The sequence below is a fragment of the Lithobates pipiens genome, unplaced genomic scaffold, assembly GCF_037356315.1.
Source record: "Lithobates pipiens isolate NorthernLeopardFrog02 unplaced genomic scaffold, aLitPip1_a1.2 Scaffold_13, whole genome shotgun sequence".
Lineage (NCBI taxonomy): Eukaryota > Metazoa > Chordata > Amphibia > Anura > Ranidae > Lithobates > Lithobates pipiens.
Genome location: NW_027507718.1, coordinates 296,561,568 through 296,579,797, shown reverse-complemented (window position 1 = coordinate 296,579,797; position 18,230 = coordinate 296,561,568). Strand labels below are relative to the sequence as shown.

The 18,230-nt window shown below is 43.4% G+C and overlaps 1 protein-coding gene across 2 annotated transcripts in view; it reads right to left on the bottom strand.

The window, feature by feature from the left end:
• The window catches only part of MYOZ2 (myozenin 2), a 135,805-nt gene that overhangs the window by 94,610 nt on the left and 22,965 nt on the right, over positions 1–18,230 (bottom strand). The window contains exons 2-3 of one of the 2 annotated variants that reach the window (XM_077476820.1): positions 3,681–3,770; positions 279–366 (exon numbers count right to left, since the gene is read on the bottom strand). In XM_077476820.1, the coding sequence (XP_077332946.1) occupies positions 279–354 (76 nt within the window). In that variant the 5' untranslated portion in view covers positions 355–366; positions 3,681–3,770. The remainder of the gene's footprint in view (positions 1–278; positions 367–3,680; positions 3,771–18,230) is intronic. The other variant, XM_077476819.1, reaches the window with a different exon arrangement.

Sequence of the window (18,230 nt, the reverse complement as noted above, 5' to 3'; positions counted from 1 at the left end):
TGTCACCTACTAGCCCTGAACCATGAAGACTGTTTATGGGGCGAACACTAAACACAAAGATGAAAGCCAATACCATTACAATATCCATCAGCTGTTGCTCAGCTTCATTCTATTTCAGCAGTTGTTCATCTGAAAATAGACCCCAAACAGACAACTACAAAGGGCTTGGCTGCCAAGAGAAGCATGATACTTTGAGAGGGTACGGGCTCAGTCAGAGACAATTTATTCAGTAGATTACTAATAGAAGCCAATCATGAATGTATATAAATTGTTTGTACCAGTTCCTTGAATTTCCTTCATAATAGCTGAGGCTTGCGCCTGTCTTTCTTTCTGCAGGGCGTTGTGTGATAACATTTTGTTTTCTCCCTGAAACAGAAATGGAGAAAGAGAAAAATCACGTAACCATATACTGCCATCAGATATGCATTTTGGTAACATAGTTCAGTAACATGCAGAAACAAATCAAATTCTGGATTACTGCTGTCAGATTAGATAAAGCAACCATGTCACAATTTTTAAATATGTAATTGTAGCACCCTCCTAGGGAAGGTGTTATATTGTGTTTTGGATTTATGCAGTTTGGCTGCAATTATTTGGTAGGCAAAAGCAAATTCTGCTCACTGTACCAAATAAAGCTGTGATCTGCTAGTTAGGTCTGCTTAGTGTGTTCAGCTGCTGCTAATCTGGTCTATAGCTTCCTCTGTATCCAGGAGACTTGAGAAGTTTCCAGATAGTAGCTGTGAAGCTATGCAGATGGCAGCATCAATATTGACACAGGCCCGGCCTATCCCGCAGAAGCAGGCTCTGAAAGCTGGCTGGAAGACTGTATTTATTCAATGAGCACATTGAGCTCTGGGTTCTTATCCCAGAGTGGAGGAGTCCAGCCTGAGGGGGACACGCTGCCCTCTCAGGCACAGACTGCCATGTGGAGGCCTCAGGTTAGGGTTGCCACCTGTCCAGGATTCACCCGGACAGTTCGGGTTTGGAATCATGCATCTGGGTTTCAGACTGCCTGAAACCCAGACACATTATTTAGGACTATGTCTTCCCAGCAGGGTTGCTGGCTGCAGTTGGCTAAGTTGAGAGTGTCTTTTACACTCTTTTTTACACTGCCCAAAGCAGGCACTAACAAAACTAACAATTCCCCCATCCCCCTACCCCCCACACCAACGGGAGAGGAGAGAGGGCTCAACCTGCACCTTTTTCTCCCACCCCAACCCCTCTGTGTCTGCCCACACTCCAATCCCCAACTCTAGGCTTCAGAAAATTATAGTGGGGGCCAGAAATTGCAAGTCTATCAGCCTCAGATACATCTGAATGAGAGGTGCTGACTGCCAAGGGGTGAGTGAGCTCACCATCCATCCTTGTCTGTGACTGAAGTCTCCCCTCCTTCTCTCTCCTGCATCTGAGTGAGTACAATAAGGTAAATCAGGGTTCTCAGAGCACCCCTTACATCAGAGTTTCCCTTTACACCAGAGGCCACAGGGTACCCACTTACGTCAGAGTCCTCTCTGTACATCAGATTTCTCAGTGTTCCCTCTTAAATCAGGGTTTTCAGACCATTCCTTAAAGTCCCCAGAGTTCTCCCTTACATCAGAGTCTGCAGAGTCCCCCCTTACAGTGAAAGGGAACGCTGTGAGTTCAGATGTAAAAGGGGAACTCTGTGGATCAGATGTAAAGGGGGACTTTTTGGACTCTGATGTAAAGGGGGACTTTTGTTATTAACTTCATATGATTTGAAATGTTATTTAATAGCAAAATATATATAGTTTATACTATTAAAAAAAAAATGCTGTGCACCGCTAAAGTGTTCGGGTTTGATTTGAAGAAATGTGGGTTGTAAGTGATAAGGGGATGCTGGATATAGTAAACCTTAAATAATAACAATAAAGTGCTCTAGTGCTTAATAGTACCGCAGGTATCTTATTAGTCAATACATGCTACAATATAAATTGAATGCAATAAATCAACTCAAACAGTGAGCTTATAGAAAATGTCCATGTGCATAAAAAAGAAGAAGTGATGAAGCTGAAGTAGGGATGAATCCTGTATGCTCTGTCATCGCTTAGGAGAAATGCACAAACACATCACCCAGTGAATTATGGTAAGTAGCCTACTCACCGACTCACCTTGACCCCTTGGAACCTAGCCGTGCCGCTTCCGCTGCTTGAATTGGCATGCGTTCCACCCCCTGGATCTCGGGAACCAAAAGTTTGGTTCCGGTCTGATACATTCATTCCCTCTAGTGCCGAGGCATTGGCACTTTTGAAGTAAGAGGCCATTTGGCTGTTTTTGTTTTTTATGTTATTTTAAATAAAAAGATATTATGCCATGGTCTGGTTCTCTCTATATTTTTTCTTGAGCAAATGTGGATTGAAACAACATTTCTGGTACACCTAAGCAGAGTTTCCCCATCAAGGTTAGCAGTTCCCTAAACCTGCTAAAGCTTTACTTGACCTTCCTTTTAAATAAAGGGGTCAAGGTGAGTTTGGTTTTGGTTTACTCACATTTGATTTGAAGAAAAGGTGTCAACCCTACCTCAGGTGGGTGACCTGATGGAAGATTGCAGAGACTCAGAAGAGACTCGGGTGCTCAGAAGAAACTGACTGAGTGGAGCTGTCTACCACAGATCTGTTTGGTATCACTGGAGGGCATTGCTTGGAAGATTGTAAGGAGGCATGCCCTTGGGCCTTGTGAGTACAGACATTGGGAAGATCTTGGATACTTTGTGCTTTAGCTACCCCTCTGGTGGCTAGTATAGTCAGCTGTGGGTCTGCTAAAGGGACACAGCTGGTGTCCTAAAGAGCTCTGTGCAGATATTGTCCACTAAAGAGAAGGGGCTCTACTCCTACTTAAAGAAGAAAGAAGATTAAGTCCTCAGTGTGCATAGTTCTCATTCATGAAGTATCCCACCACTACCCTCATCCCTATCCAAGTTCTCCAAAAATAAAAACAAACGCAACATCCCCTAGACTGGATTTATGGGAAAAGAGAGAATGAGCCTGTTTTGTGCCTGGCTGTGGGGCTAAAGTTGGGAAGACCTGGGCAAGTGATTTCTGAGGCTCCTCTGGGAGTAGCACTACATAATAAAGACACCCCTGCAAAGAAAACAAATAATATTAATGTGCCCGTGCTAATACTCATTTGGGTTGAAGAAATAATTTTGCAGAAAAGATTCTTAGCATATGGTACAATTCTAGGTGTGTCAGATCCCCAGTTGTGATCTTATGGTCTTATGGCTGCACCATCTTGTATGCATTTTGTAGGGTGTGCCCCCCAAATGTTTGTTTGTCTAGTGTATCGATTCTGACCAAATCCCTTTGGGCTGCACCCCCCCCCCCCCCCATCAGTGCCTCTTATTAGTGTGCACCTGTGTTATAGGAGGAGTCCTTTTAATTCTCCCATTTAGAGGAGTGTATGTCTCTCCTAGTTCAGAGAAGCAGGACCTTACATTCTATGGATAGCGTAGGGCCCACTGATATTGGGGTACTTTGACGTAGTAGTGGGCTTAGCACTATATGGCCATATGGTGTAACTAAATCCCATATTTTCTGAATATGCCCATATGTTTTTAAATAGCCTTGCAGGCGTTAAATGTAATTTTTGTATGTGAGCACTGTAATCTTTTTTTCTGTCTGCATGATCTTATGGCTGCACCCAAAACTAACAAAAAGTTTTACCTTTGTTTCTTGCTTTGCAAGGATGCCTTGAAGTCATTTTATACAAAAACTGTATTTCCTTTTGAAACTGCTGTACTTTGAGTCACTGACCTGGAACATAAATGCAGTTAAAACTCCTGATTTGCATACAGGTTCTGGGTCAGTAACTAACAAAATAGGGAATTTACTGTAACACCATGATGACAGTCAAGCTACTAAATATTTTTAGAAGGAAGGATCATAAATAGCAGTGTTCATAATGTTCTTAGCACAGGTTTCCTTTTGAAGTTGGATTCTTGTTGCCCCCTGTACTGCTTTGCTGAATGAGTCATAAACTTTCCAGTGCAGTGACAGTATGTACAAATGCAGACAAGCCATTCGTTTCTGAACATTTTACACATAACAGTTCATTTTTCTGTACAAGCTTTTAAAATCCATTCTTCATTAGGTCACAGCAATACTGACATTCAGAGATTTAAAGCGGAGGTCCACCCTAAAGTGGACCTTCCGCTCATCGGAACCCTCCCCCCCTCCGGCACCACAATTGGCACCTTTCAGGGGGGAGGGGGGTGCAGATACCTGTACAGTACAGGTATTCTGCACCCACTTCCGGGATAGCTCTCTGCGGAAAGGGGCGTAGATTACGCCCCTTTCCGCAAGTGCCCGCCCCTTTCCGCAAGTGCCCCGCTGCCTGCTGGGAAACACACAGATCCCAGAGGCAGCGGGGACCGTCCTTATTGCGCAGCGCGGCTCGCGCATGCGCAGTAGGGAACCAGGAAATGAAGCCGAAAGGCTCCATTTCCTGATTCCCATACCCAAGATGGCGGCGGCAGCACCCGACAGACGATCTAGAGATCGGCTTTGGGTGCCGACATCGCAGGCGCGCTGGACAGGTAAGTGTCACTATTTTAAAAGTCAGCAGCTGCAGTATTTGTAGCTGCTGGCTTTTAAAAAAAAAAAAAAAAAACGCGGAGTCCCGGCGGACTCCCGCTTTAAAGTGATCGTAAAGGCTAAGAGCGGCCCCAAACCTCCTCTTCTGGGGTCTCCAGTGGCGCTCTTGGCTCCTCCTCTTCTCTGTACACCACCATAGGAAGCCACTTCCTATGGGGGCGCATGTGCCGGCTTTCTCCTGAGTCAGACTAATGTACATCCTGGCCCCCTGCTCACAGTATTTGATTGACAACAGTAGGAGCCAATGGCCTTGATGTTCTGTGGCTACAAGGAGAGCCACTACAGAAGGGCACAGCGCTGGATCCAGTGAGGCCTTACGTAAGTATAAGGGCGGGTAAGGGGGCTTTACAAATACTGGGGAATTTTTTACCTTAATGCAGGGAATGTCCTGGCTTTCGAACACTTCACCAAAAGGTCAAGATACAGTTTAAGATAATCTCTTTAATTTTCCATTCACATAAGCACATTTCTAAAGTTGCACGATTTTCAGTGTGACTTTAGAGTGCGACTTTGATGCAACTGTTGGTGTGACTTTGATCCGCCTTTACATTCTCTGGACCAAAGTCACATCAAAAGTCGCACCAAAGTAGTGCAGGTGCCTTTTTAAAACCGCTGCGACTGCTGCAATCTGAAGGGGTGCCATTGCAAACAATAGTCTGCGACTTATCATGTCCAAAGTCACATGACAAGTCGCATAAGTATAAATGGGCCCTGAAGGTTAGGGAAGAGTGACAAATAGTGTAATAATATAAGTTCATTATCTTTTGTATTAAAAGTATGGGTTTTGTTCTTTTTTTAGATTCATATTTTTCCTTAAGTGGAAGCAGCATCAGACATAAAATGTCACTTGGGAAAAACACTTGTCAACGAAAAACTGTAATATCAGTTTCTGTATTTTTGGTGATTTACATGGCAATATCTTTAGTTCTCAGGTCTGCATACCTGCTAAAGTCATTCTGATGTGGCTACACTGTCTACTGGATGTTCAATTTTATACAATATTATAATATGGAGATTGCAACAGACAGAGGGAACTCTCTGTAGGTGGTATACTAATCCTTGAAAGAGGATTTTCACAAAATATGACCCCCTTTTCTGCCTCTATAACTTGGACCCCTAGGGTTGCCTGGATTCATTTTTGATCAGACAGTCAAACCATTTTAACTTCTGTCTATTTTCTTGATTCTGCAGAATTTCCTCAATTAAAGTTTGTGTACTGCTCTTGAGCTGATGTGTTATACCAGACCTCCCTTCCTGCCTGCCATTAGCACCTGCCCCCATGCACTGCTTCCAAACAATTAGTCCCCAGTACTTGCACCTACCCAGCCTGCTGCCTACCCCCTTCCACAAGCATCATATCTACTTAGTAGAAAGTGTCTAGCTAGGGGAGAGAGTAATAGCATCAAAAATTAGTATGTCCTCCGCAATACTGCCTTTCCCCCTGCTAGTGATCACAACCTAGTCATAGTAAGCCAATCTGAGGCTCAGTCAACAAGCTTGCCTTGCACTAAGTCAGCAAATCCAATCCATCTATCAGAATGGAACATCCTCACACTAGGCAATTTCTTAGCTCAAAATTTCCAACTGAATGTACTAGATAGTGAGTAAACCCTCGTACACACAATCAGATTTTCTGCAGACAAAACCTTGGACTTTTGTCTGAAGGTGTGTGCCTTGATTTTGTCTTGCATATGTAGCGCTTGGTTGCTACTAGTTACTAACATCCACCATGTCACCCTGCTGTCCGACTTCCATTTATCACTTCTGAGACAATGAACAGTCATTTGCGTTGTTTTATTTTATTTATTGGGTTATATAACTTGGTTGGGGGAAAGGAAAAATTGGGATGCCCATAAAACAATTGCTTCGCCATCATAGTTAAGAATTAGAACAAAAGGTTGAGCCGTGAAGTATTAATGTACAAATAATATCTACAGACACTTCCCCTGCATAACACCATGCAGGCTATTTCTCCTCCTCTGCGTATCTCCTGCAAAATGTTGCTCCCAGGACTTTCACCCTCCTGCATAATCTTCCACTGTAGATCATTACTTTCCTGTCACATAATCCTCTTTTGACAAAAGAGACCACTCTGAACAGTTCCAGTTGCTGGCTAGATTTGGTTGTACTGTTACTATGCCAGAGGTCTGCGGTACCTCTCCCTGGCGGCCTAGTAATTTAGTAACATGTGCTGATTTGTGGACTACTGCTCCCAGCCAGTCCAGCCTGCAAATCCTGTGCCCTCAGGCCACATCAATTTGACACTTTTCCTACAGTCTCTCCTCTGGCCTCACACCCAGCTCCCCTGGCATGCCTCATCCAGCCCCTCTGCTCTGGAACACTTCATCTATGACCATGTATGGACGAAGATCCTTCATCTAAGACCGTGTAAAGATGAAGCTCCTTTCCAGCTCTCCCCAGCTCCCCAGCTAGGCCTTGCACCTCCCCCCCCCCCCAGATGGGGCCCCTGCTGCTGCCTAGTACTCCATTCTCCACGTCTCCCAGCCGACAACTCCTCCCCAGCAGGCTGTTACATCAGCTTATATGGGAGGCCTGCCCCCTGCCAATTACTGTTGGGGATTGGTCAGGGCTCCTCAAATGAGCTGCCTACCTCTCCAGTCCTAGGCCCTGCCCCTCTTCCAGAACATTCTTCCTAGAAGCAGGGGAGGTGCCTCAGAACTAAAGCACAGGTGGTCACACCCACTGCTGCACTAACCACTCCCTCCCCCCCAGATAAAAACAAGCAAGCCTAGCCTGAAGCATAGCCTTCCCAAATTTACCTGCTCTGACAGTTTCCCTCACAAAATCCTCACTCTAGCACCTACATATAAGAGAATGTGCTACACATACAAACGACAAGAAATTGTCGGCCAACAAACAAGAACGCAGTGACGAATTATGTGGTTTTTCAGCTGTTTAGAACCACCCTTTGGGCTCCTTCTGCTAATTTTGTATTAGTAGAAGTTTGGTGAGTGCTTTTCATTTAGCACTTTTCAGTTTTGCGCTTTTTATTTCATGCTTTTCAGTTTGTTTCTGAGCGGCCGCTCACCAACCAGACATGTTGCAGAATCGGAGGAGATAATGCGTTATTTATTATTGGACTTGGAGTTATTGCTTTGACCCAAATCCAGTCCAGGAGGAGGAGGATTTCTTGAACCAAAAATGCTTTGTTACCGGTGACCAATTATGTCATATGCCTTTGCTGCAGGAGCTCCAGGAGAATAATCCGGATGCTTTTCGGAATTATCTCCGGATGACAGACCCCTGCTTTCACCAATTCTTGGCATTGTTGACCCCCTATATTAAGAAGCAGGACATATGCATGAGGCTTTTATTTTATTGTTTGGTTGAATAATGATTTGATTTGGTATATTTTCTATATTTTTGGATGCATAGAATGCACTTTTTGTTTAAGCTCTATTAGCAGATAGTATGTCTAATGCTATTTGTTTTTCTTTTTTTAATGCACAATAAAAAAATTGTGGAGAACAATACTTGGCTATGTGTTTTACTTCAAATGACAGTTTGGGAGTAGGCAGTTACATTTAAAATAATACAATGTAAAATTGACGAGGGAAACCAACATAGTTGTATCTTTGATCTTAAAAACTCAGGATAATGGTGTTGTGGTAACTTGGCCAAAAAAAAAAGAGCATAATAATATTATTTTTGATATCATCAGAAAATAAAAGCCTTTAAAATACGTTTGGCAGAACTCCATCAGTATCACCAGCAAAGAGGCTTCATTATTATCCCATTAAAGAAAAAGGGAATCGTGTGCTCCATTTCTAGATTTCATAGTTTTCCACGTCACGAATGGCAATTCTCCATTACGAGAGCTAGTTTACAAGACTGCAAGGCTTCTGGCTCATCCTTGCTTCCAAGCATGCATGTTTGTACTTTGGACTTTTGTCCGACGGATATGTGTACACACGCTAGGAAAATCCGACAACAGACATTTGTCCACGGAAAAATTTTAAAGCCTGTCATCCAACATTTGTCCGTGGGAAATCCAACAACAGTTAACCAATAGAGCGTACAAATGGTTGGATTTTCCGCCAACAGCCTGTCATCACATATTTACCAGTGGAATATCCGATTAGCCTGTGTACGAGGCTTAAGTCAAGAGTCTGGGGCCAGTTGGCAAACTCAGTAGCTTCTCAGCCCTTGGAAGTGTCAGTGTCATATGAAGACCAGTTTCTGGCCAAGTATCTGTGATGGTGTCTGTGAATCAAGGGTTGGTCAGCTTAGATTCAAGATCCGCAGGCTAGCATTCCTACATGAAGCTAACAGATGAGTCAGAAGTCACTAAATGAGTTCATAAATCCCAATCTGAAGAAAAAATATAGGATATCATATTCACTATAATTAAATGTATACTGTTTCATTTATAACAATTAAGCCACATTCATTGTAGATAAGCCACTCCATGCCTTTATGTTGTCATGCTTTGTGCCCCACCCAAGAAAACGAAATATCAGACTTTGTCAGCACCCATTAGACTACCACTGTGGATATGTTTAGGCACCAGCAGCTGATGGGGGGGCTGTAGCAACTCATAGATAAGTGTAGGCCCTTGTACACACGGTCAGAGATTCCGACGGAATGTGTCCTATCGGACCATTTTGTCGGATAATCCGACTGTGTGTGGTTTCCATCGGACTGTTTCCATCGGAGTATCCGATGGACCAAGTTTTCCAACTTGTCCGTAAAATTTTCTGACAAAATGCTCCGATCGGACATACTCCGATCATGTGTAGCCTACTCCGACGGACAAAGTGCCACGCATACTCAGATCAAATTCCTAGACCAAAGCTATTGGCTACTAGCCTGAACGTAGTCCTGTCGTAACGAAATAACGTCATCACGTTATGTACAATCGGATTTTCCAACAACTTTGTCCGACCGTGTGTATGCAACAGTTTCGGACAAAATCCATCGGACAAAATCCAGCGGATTTGGTTGTCAGAATGTCCGACCGTGTGTACAAGGGCTAACAAAACATTCAAATTCACCCAATGCAAACCTGCATGTTTCTGTAACATTTGCTACTGTACACATTCAGCAGCAGGAATCATGTACAGTATGTGCTGCCATCCAATGTTTAGCATCATCTTAACATGAAACAGGTCATGTTAGTGTAGTGCTACCCCCAAAGGAGCCGCTGGCAATTGGGCCTATTTCCCCCTTTACAATACCCAGAGCCAGGCACACAGTATTTTCCGTACACTTCCACAGGCTCAATAATCAGCCTAGAGTTTGGTTTTTGGTGTTTTATTGGGGAACAATAAACTTGGATGGGGATGGGATACCCTAAACCGTAGAATAGGACTGTAAACTTTGTACAAAATGAAGGACTTTCTATACTTTTGGCTGCTTTGTACAGGTTGCAAGCTGTATTGTACAGCTTTAGGCTGCAATGTCCTGTATTTCCTGTAGTAGCAGTAGTAGTCATAGTAGTATTTCTTTACTATTACCTTTTGTATCAATTGACCCTTCCTTTTTAGGTTATAAGCTCTAACGAGCAGGGCCCTCTGATTCCTCTTGTACCAAATTGTAATGTAACTTTAATGTCTACCCTCGCGTTGTAAAGCGCTGCGCAAACTGTTGGCGCTATATAAAACCTGTATAATAATAATAATAATAATAATAATAATAATAGTAGTACTCCTGTCTTGCACTGCACCTGACTGCACTAAGTTCCGTCTCTGCAAACTGGTGTACCACTGGCTGTCTTACATTGCTCTCTGCTGAGTATGTATGAGCTTTCCCTCCACCTACCGGGCGAGCCCCCCCCAGGGATTGGCTGGAGACCCATAAATATTCAGGCTGCCTTTTCTGCTCCTCCTAACACCATATTTCTGGAACACTGTAGAAGACAGGAGAAAGCAGCAGACCAGCAACATGTGAGACACTGCACAGCTCCTGACACAATTAACCCCTGCTCCTCTGCCTATAGAGGAGCCAACTAAATTTACCTAACAACTAGCAAACTAATAGGGTGTTACATTAGCAAATGCAGTTAGCTAGCTTGCCACTAGATGACTTTGTTCACAATATAGTTTGATAAAGGGGAATTATGTAATTGAGTGCTAAGCACCTTTTAGAGAAAACCTTCCTCTGGAGTTGTCATGGGTGGAGATAGTGGTCATATAAATGCCAGGATTGGTGGAGCCTAGATGAGATGAGTCATGAGATCCAAACACCCCAGAGCTAGTCAGATGTAGTCAGCTACTACCAAGAGCCTTGAACAGGGCTGCAACTCCAGGTAAGGTAGTTCAACACTAAAAGGACCAGCTGCAGTCACCCTGACTCTTTTAGGGTCTTCTGCAGGCTTTGAGTTGGATGCAAAAGGCCTTTTAGGCCAGGCTTAAAGTCGTTTGAAGTGAGTATTAATACACCTGGGGTTGAGTGTGTCATCTGGGAGTATGCATGGCTGGACATAGCTATAGAAACGGACAGTGGGAGAGACTGGTATACTAAACAGGGCACCTTAATTGTACTTCCATTGTGATTAGTATGCATGGGAAATTAGTCCCAACTCTTTGGTGCTCCCAAGGAGAGAAGAGGTGCAAAGGTGGCTTACAAATTATGTGCTGGCGTTCCTCACCTAAATGACAACTACAGAGCTTGTTCTTCTGTGTATGGCTTTCTGCACCAAATAATTCTGTCAGTGTGATGTTAGATGTCACCTTTGAGAAATTTCAGTGAAGTTCAGAAAATATATTTCATGTGTGGGCATTCCTTTATTCTTGAATATTAAAGTGGTACTAAAAAAAAATAAAAAAAAAATCTTTCTTTCTCCTGCAAGGTAAAGTCATAATGTATAAAAAATATATATAAACCGCGCTCGAGTGAAAACAAAACACAAAAAATAATCTAAAACAAAGTTCCCCATTGACAACGTAATTTGTGACGAAACACGCCTGGGAAGGTACGCCGTGACGCCACCACGTTGCACGAGGGGAGGACGGGCTCCCGAATGCCGGCCGGCTTTCTATATTCTTTTTATGCTGTATTCGAATGGATGTCAATGTAAGTGTAATATTCTCGTTTTAAAATAAATTTTCCAAACGGTGTTACACTATGTGGGTTTCCTCTTCTCTTTGGAGCCACTGTTAGCATTATTTGGGACTGCTGAACGTGGGATATGTTTATGTGAATGCTGCCATTCATTGGGGTTAGCTGACCTATGAGCGCAAGCTATAAGGAGAAGGACACAGATGATTTGTATACAAGGCTTTGATTAAGCTTTCAACTTCTCGGTGACGGGCACTTGTTTGCTGTCTTTTTGAGTGGATTCACCGTGGTGTCCTGGAAGGATTGCGACAGAGGACTTTTTTATGAACTTTGTTTGCTCCTTCCTCTTAAATCGATGAACTATGTTATTTCACTTATTCATTTAGTATGTAATATGATCTATAATAATCCATTTACATTTATTTATTATACAATTTTTTTTGTTTGTGCAGGCAGTATATATGAATTTTTGGTGCAGCTTTTGAAATTTTTCTAAAGTCATAATGTGCTAGTATGCATCACATACTAGCACATTATAAAAGACTTACCTTGAAACGAAGCCCTCCAGCGGCGCGGTTTCATTACCACGCCAGAGGCTTCCATCTTCAACCATCTTCACCTGGGCTTCCTTTCGTATTTTACGGGCTGTAGCCGCTTGAGTGACCGTGGCATGATGATGTCACTTCCATGGATGCGTGTGGGAGTCTTGGCTGGGGCACACAGCTCTAAAGGAATGACATGGTTACATCACCGGCTGCTGCTCACTGAAATATCTCCTAAATAGGAGATACAAATCACAGAGGGGGGTTTACTACCACTTTAAGGCCTACTGCCAGGGATGTTGTGAGCGGGTCTACAAGTGTTTCATCTACCAGCAGGTGGGTAGTTGTCCTGTGCGTGAAGAAGCTGGGAGGGTACTTGTATAGTTTGGCACCAGCACACAGCCAGTCACTGCCCCCTTATAGTCAGACCTGCTTAAAGCAGAGTTCCACACATTTTTACGTTTATCAGCAGCTACAAAAAGTGTAACTTCTGACTTTTAATAAACAGACATTTACGTGTCCCACGGTCCAGCGACGTAGGCACCCAAAGCCTCACTCCTCTCCCCCTCCTCTTCGCAGCAACATCATAGCAACTGTGGGCACGTGGCCATTACAGCTTATGGCTTCACGGCCGCGTGTACACTGCGCATGCGCGAGTTGTGCTGCGTTCTGCTATTGGTCAGGCAATCTTCTGGGACCTGTACCTGTGACATGACCCAGAAGGTTGCTGGCAGCGAGGGGCTGTCTAGGGCAAGAGGAAATGTTGCCTAGGCGGCCGTGAAGAGGAAGGAAGAAGTGAGACAGGAAGTCCCACCCCTTAAAGGAGAATTAACAAAAAAAAAAGGTTAATTAAATCCAGAAGGGCTTTTTTTACCACTACTATTCCTTTATATTGGCTTTTAAAATGTACAAATGCAGCAATTTAGAATTTGGATGTAAGGTTTAGCACTGAGAAATAGGGATGAGCCGAACACCCCCTGGTTCGGTTCGCACCAGAACATACCGAACAGGCAAAATATTCTGCAGAACACACAAACACCATTAAAGTCTATGGGACACGGACATGAATAATCAAAAGTGCTCATTTTAAAGGCTAAAGTGTTTGGGGACCTGGGTCCTGCCCCAGGGGACATGAATCAATGTAATTATTATTTTTTTTTTTAAAGGCCGTTTTTTCCAGGGGCAGTGATTTTTTTAATGTTTAAAGTGAAACAATAAAAATGAAATATTCCTTTAAATATCGTGCCTGGGGGGTGTCTATAGTATGCCTGTAAAGTGCCGCATTTTTCCCGTGTTTAGAACAGTACCACAGCAAAATTACATTTCTAAAGGAAAAATTGTCATTCAAAACTGCTCGCGGCTGTAATGAATTGTCGTGTCTCGGCAATATAGATAAAACTCATTGAAAGTCCATTACTAGGCCCTTTGGGTCTGGTATGAATATTAAGGGGAACCTCAAACCAAAATTTTATAATGCATGGGGGTTCCCCTAAAATCCATACCAGGCACTTCGGGTCTAATATGGAAATTAAGGGAAACCCTGCGCTGGGGCAGGACCCGGGTCCCCAAGCGCTTTTTATGACAATAACTTGCACATAAGCCTTTAAAATTAGCACTTTTGATTTTTCATGTTAGTGTCCCATAGACTTTAACAGTGTTCCGAATTTTCTCCGAACACTGCATATTGTTCAGTGTTTGCAGAACCTCCGAACAACCAAAGTTCTACCCGAACTTATGCTTGGGCCGAACCGTTCGCCTCATCCCTATTGGGAAACACTTTTTGAAAGATAAAAAGTGCATTTTATGTACAATTATATAACTCAGACCAAAATGAGGGACAAATGAGGGGGAACGAGGAACAGAGGGACATTTCTCTAAATCAGGGACAGTCCCTCAAAATCAGGGACCGTTGGGAGCTATGGCTTAAGTACATAGAGTTAATTTTCCAAAATATAATATAACAATAATGCTTAGGCTTTTCAGTGTGACTGGAAACATTGATTGTTGACAATTTTCATCATTGGCAGAACAATTTGATTAAATTGCCAAAACACTCATACATACAGTAGATACCATTACCACAATGTCACGTGTTAAAGATCTGCTAATGTCAGTGTGACTTATTGCACCTTGCGACAACAGTAATAGTAGTACAGAATGGGGTCTCATCTATGGCTGAAGCCATTTGGAAGCAACTACTATATATACTGTTACACAGATCTCAAGGACAAGCTATAAGCAGAGGCATGGGGGTCACAACATGAAATGTTGTCTACAGCCTGCCCTCTTTTACTTCGACAACCTATAAAACTAAAAACAGAGCCATAGGTAATAAAACAAATAATAAAAAGCAGCGTAGTGTTTTAGCCCGTGGAACGTGAATCATTCTTTAAATTGATGAAATCCCTAAAGCACCTGTATCTTGCAGGAATGAGTTTCTGTTTAAACTGTCATAATAAATACTACTACTATTGCATTTATAGTTATACAGTGTTCAAAAACTTAATTCCCAGCAGAGCTTACGTATAATGGCCCAACCTCATTCACAAACGCATACACAAATACAGGACACACTATAAGGCCAGATTGGTGAGATACCAGCTAGCCTACAGGTATGTTTTGGCCTGTGTAAGGGAGAGCTTACATTGGGAGATAGTATCTCTGGTGGGAATTGAGAACAGTATTAAACTGTTACAAAGCAAGCATGTAGCCTCATTGCTATAAATTAATACTAAATAATATACATTTAATTGATTACACTGGAATATTCTGAAATCTGATTGGGTATGTGCACTTTACTTATAGACATTCCATTTGCAGCGCAATTTTAAAAGGAATCTGTCATCAATTAGTAAGAGGTTGTCTATATAAGAATGCACTAATAAGACACAATATCATGTTCCCTCTGAGTCTGTCAGCACCTCTGATGAATCGATGAAAGATAAACACATATCAAAGGCAGTGTAGCACCCTCTAGTGTGCTAGTAATGTAGATCTATTTTTATGTTTAGTGTAGATAAATTTGTGCAGGCTTAGCTGGCAGCCGCCAAGCCTGTCTGTGTTTTTCCCTGGGTTGAGCAGAGATCCAGGGAGAGCTGGATGACTCACAGGCAGCATCATTGAGATCTGCCCCTTACTTCTAGAATGTACTGGAACCTTCTAGAAGGATGGGAGGGGAAGTAAGGTGGAGCTGCCTGGAATATTCTGAGGGCCCTGACCAATCCCCAACTTAGGTTGACAGGGTAAACAAGAAATGGCTGCACATCGATTCACCTGGAGCAGAGAGTACTTTATTTATATTTGGGTTGGCAGGGGGCAGGCCCTTCAAATACTCTGGGTCAGTCCAGCTGGGAAGGAAAGTTGGAGTGGAAGCTGGAGATGGAGTGTTAGGATTTTTCATGGCATTTGAGGGAGCTCCCCAGTCTGGGGGGGCCTTAAGCCTGGGCTTGGGTGCGGAGAGGACCTTCTCAAAACACACAAAGGCGTCCTGGCCAGGAGGTACGGAAGCAAAGAGAGGACAGCAGGAGAATACTGCCAGGCATGTCTCCAGGAGGAACAGGAACAGCCAAGTGGATTGGTGAGTGACACACAGTCAGGAGGACTGGGAGGCATGCCTGAGAGGACTGGGATGGAGCAGTCTAAGATGGGTGCAGAACCAGTCAGGAGGACTGTGGTGGCACAGGCAGTGGAGAGGGGCAGCTGCAGCCACCAGGAGAGCGGGCAGTGTCTGATGTGGTGGTCTCGAGAGCAGTAGCCACAGATAGGACAGCTAGCACCAAAGACTTCCATTTTTGCTACACCATAGGGGCCCAGAGTCCCTGTCTGCAAAAGTCCAGACCCAGCTGAGATTGTGCGGAGTCTGAAACCTGTGCTAGCTGGTCCTGGAGGTGATTTTGTGCTGGAGGTAGAAGAGGAGAGAATGTATATACTGGAGTGTATATAGTTCAAGTCCCTAAAGAATATCATTGATTAAATGGACATCCCATATGCACCCTTTCCCATCCAAGTTCAATTCCCCTAATAAAAAGAAAACAAAAACAAAGCTGCAAGGACTGCTTTTTGTCTTTGAGTGACTGGAAATTTGTGTGACTGGCTGTGCAGGGTGGGAGACGACCACATTCACCAGCAGCTCTTAGGGGGGTAGCACTATAGCAGCGTAAAATTAAATAATAAAACTGACATCTGTAATGTCTGCTCTAAAACAGTATGAGCTTGGCCCACATGTGACAAATTGACTTTAAACAAGCAGAATATTGTTTAGTGAACCTGACCTAAACTATGTTGTAAGGTAGTAACAGATCTTTAGTACTTGAACCTTGTGGTACCAAGTGATGTTTAAATTGATTCCTGTGTTCCAGTGGAACCCCTTAGATCAGTGATGGTGAACCTTGGCACCCCAGATGTTCGGGAACTACATTTCCCATGATGCTCATGCACTCTGCAGTGTAGTTTAGCATCATGGGAAATAAAGTTCCAAAACATCTGGAGTGCCAAGGGTCGCCATCACTGCCTTAGATCCTAGCCCCAGGTTTTACAGGGGAGCCTTGCCTTCTGCCCAATATGAGAATAAAGTTGAACTCTAGTTTAAATAATAATAAAAAAAGTATATATATATTGGGGTTGCACCGATACCAGAACCCTATACTTTATGGGTCAGTTCTTTGAGCTGTCAGTGGGTCTCCACAGTGTTAAAGAAGTCCGGTAATTGGAGCTGTCAAAAAAAAAGCAGCTGGCAATGTTACTAACCCCCAAAGGAGCTGCTGGCTATTTTTGGGCTTAGCGTTACCTTCCGCTTCTTCTTGTGGCACGTCTAGGGGATGTCCCGTGGTAGATGACCCAGTAACTTGAGACTGACAATAGATCCACTTAAATGGATTTTATTTGCAAACTTCAACCATTGAACAGTCTTTAACTTGGGATCAGAGGGTTGGAAAGGGATTCAGGTACTCTCAATGACAAAGTCTATAAACGTTAAGAACTTGCTTACTTTGACTGCATCCAGAGAATAGCCATTCACAGCTGGATGAGCACTCAGGTTGGACAGTCCCTCTCTCACAAGGCTTAGCAGCCAACAAGGTGCTTCCTCAGGAACAAAGTCTTTATCACCGACGTTGTTGCAGAACACTTAGGGAAAACTAAGCTGTAGAACACTTGTAGGATACCTGGATCTTTCAACCAGCTTGGTGATATCCACAAGACCTGATTCTCTCGGTTACTTCAGCCCTTCCAGGCCCTTGTTAAGAAAACCAACCTCACTTGTGGTAATCTTCTAAAGAGTCCTCCCCTGGAATGCTCTAAGTTCAATGGGTCCCTCTCGAACCGGAGACGGCACCCAACCACCTCAGAATCCTCCTCTATTTTCCCTGCCTTGGGCTAGCCAGCCCCGAGGCATTAAAGTCGGGTGGATCCGCACCCCAGGCCATAGCCTTCCTGAGGGCTGGTCGGGAAGACCAGGACCAAGTACTCAACACTTCACACTGGACCAGAACCCCCGAACTACGTGACGTCCATGTCTTAAATACCCTCTCCCAGAGGGTACAGTGGGAGGGTAACTCCCACTGACCTGACTCTGAGAGGGAATAATTCAAGCGCCTCGCCAGACCATAGTTCCACGCCTGCCACCAGAGACAGTGCCCCCTGTGGCCAGGCTGAACATCTCACATTCCAGTCAGTCTGACACAGAAGCCAAATTTAGTCAAATAGGCCCAAACCAAACTGTAGTTTGGCTAAAGCTTTAACTTTGAAAAACAGCGTGTGCTCTTCAGGAGCCCGCCGCTACATTAACAACATTGCTCAGCCCTGAAACTCTAAAATGAAAAGAAATATTGTTTCTTTTTGTATATTTTTGTTTCTTCATCTGCAGATCAAAGGGATGAACAAATGTTAGTCTGTTTAAACCCTTAATGACCCTTAATTTACTCTAATGAGCCTTAATTACCTCCCTATTTTCCTCCATTTAATTATTATTTACCTTTTTTTTCTTTTGTTCACAAAACGATAAACAATAAAAAAAAAATTTTGTTTGCTTTGTTAGTGAATATTTTTACACATTTATATT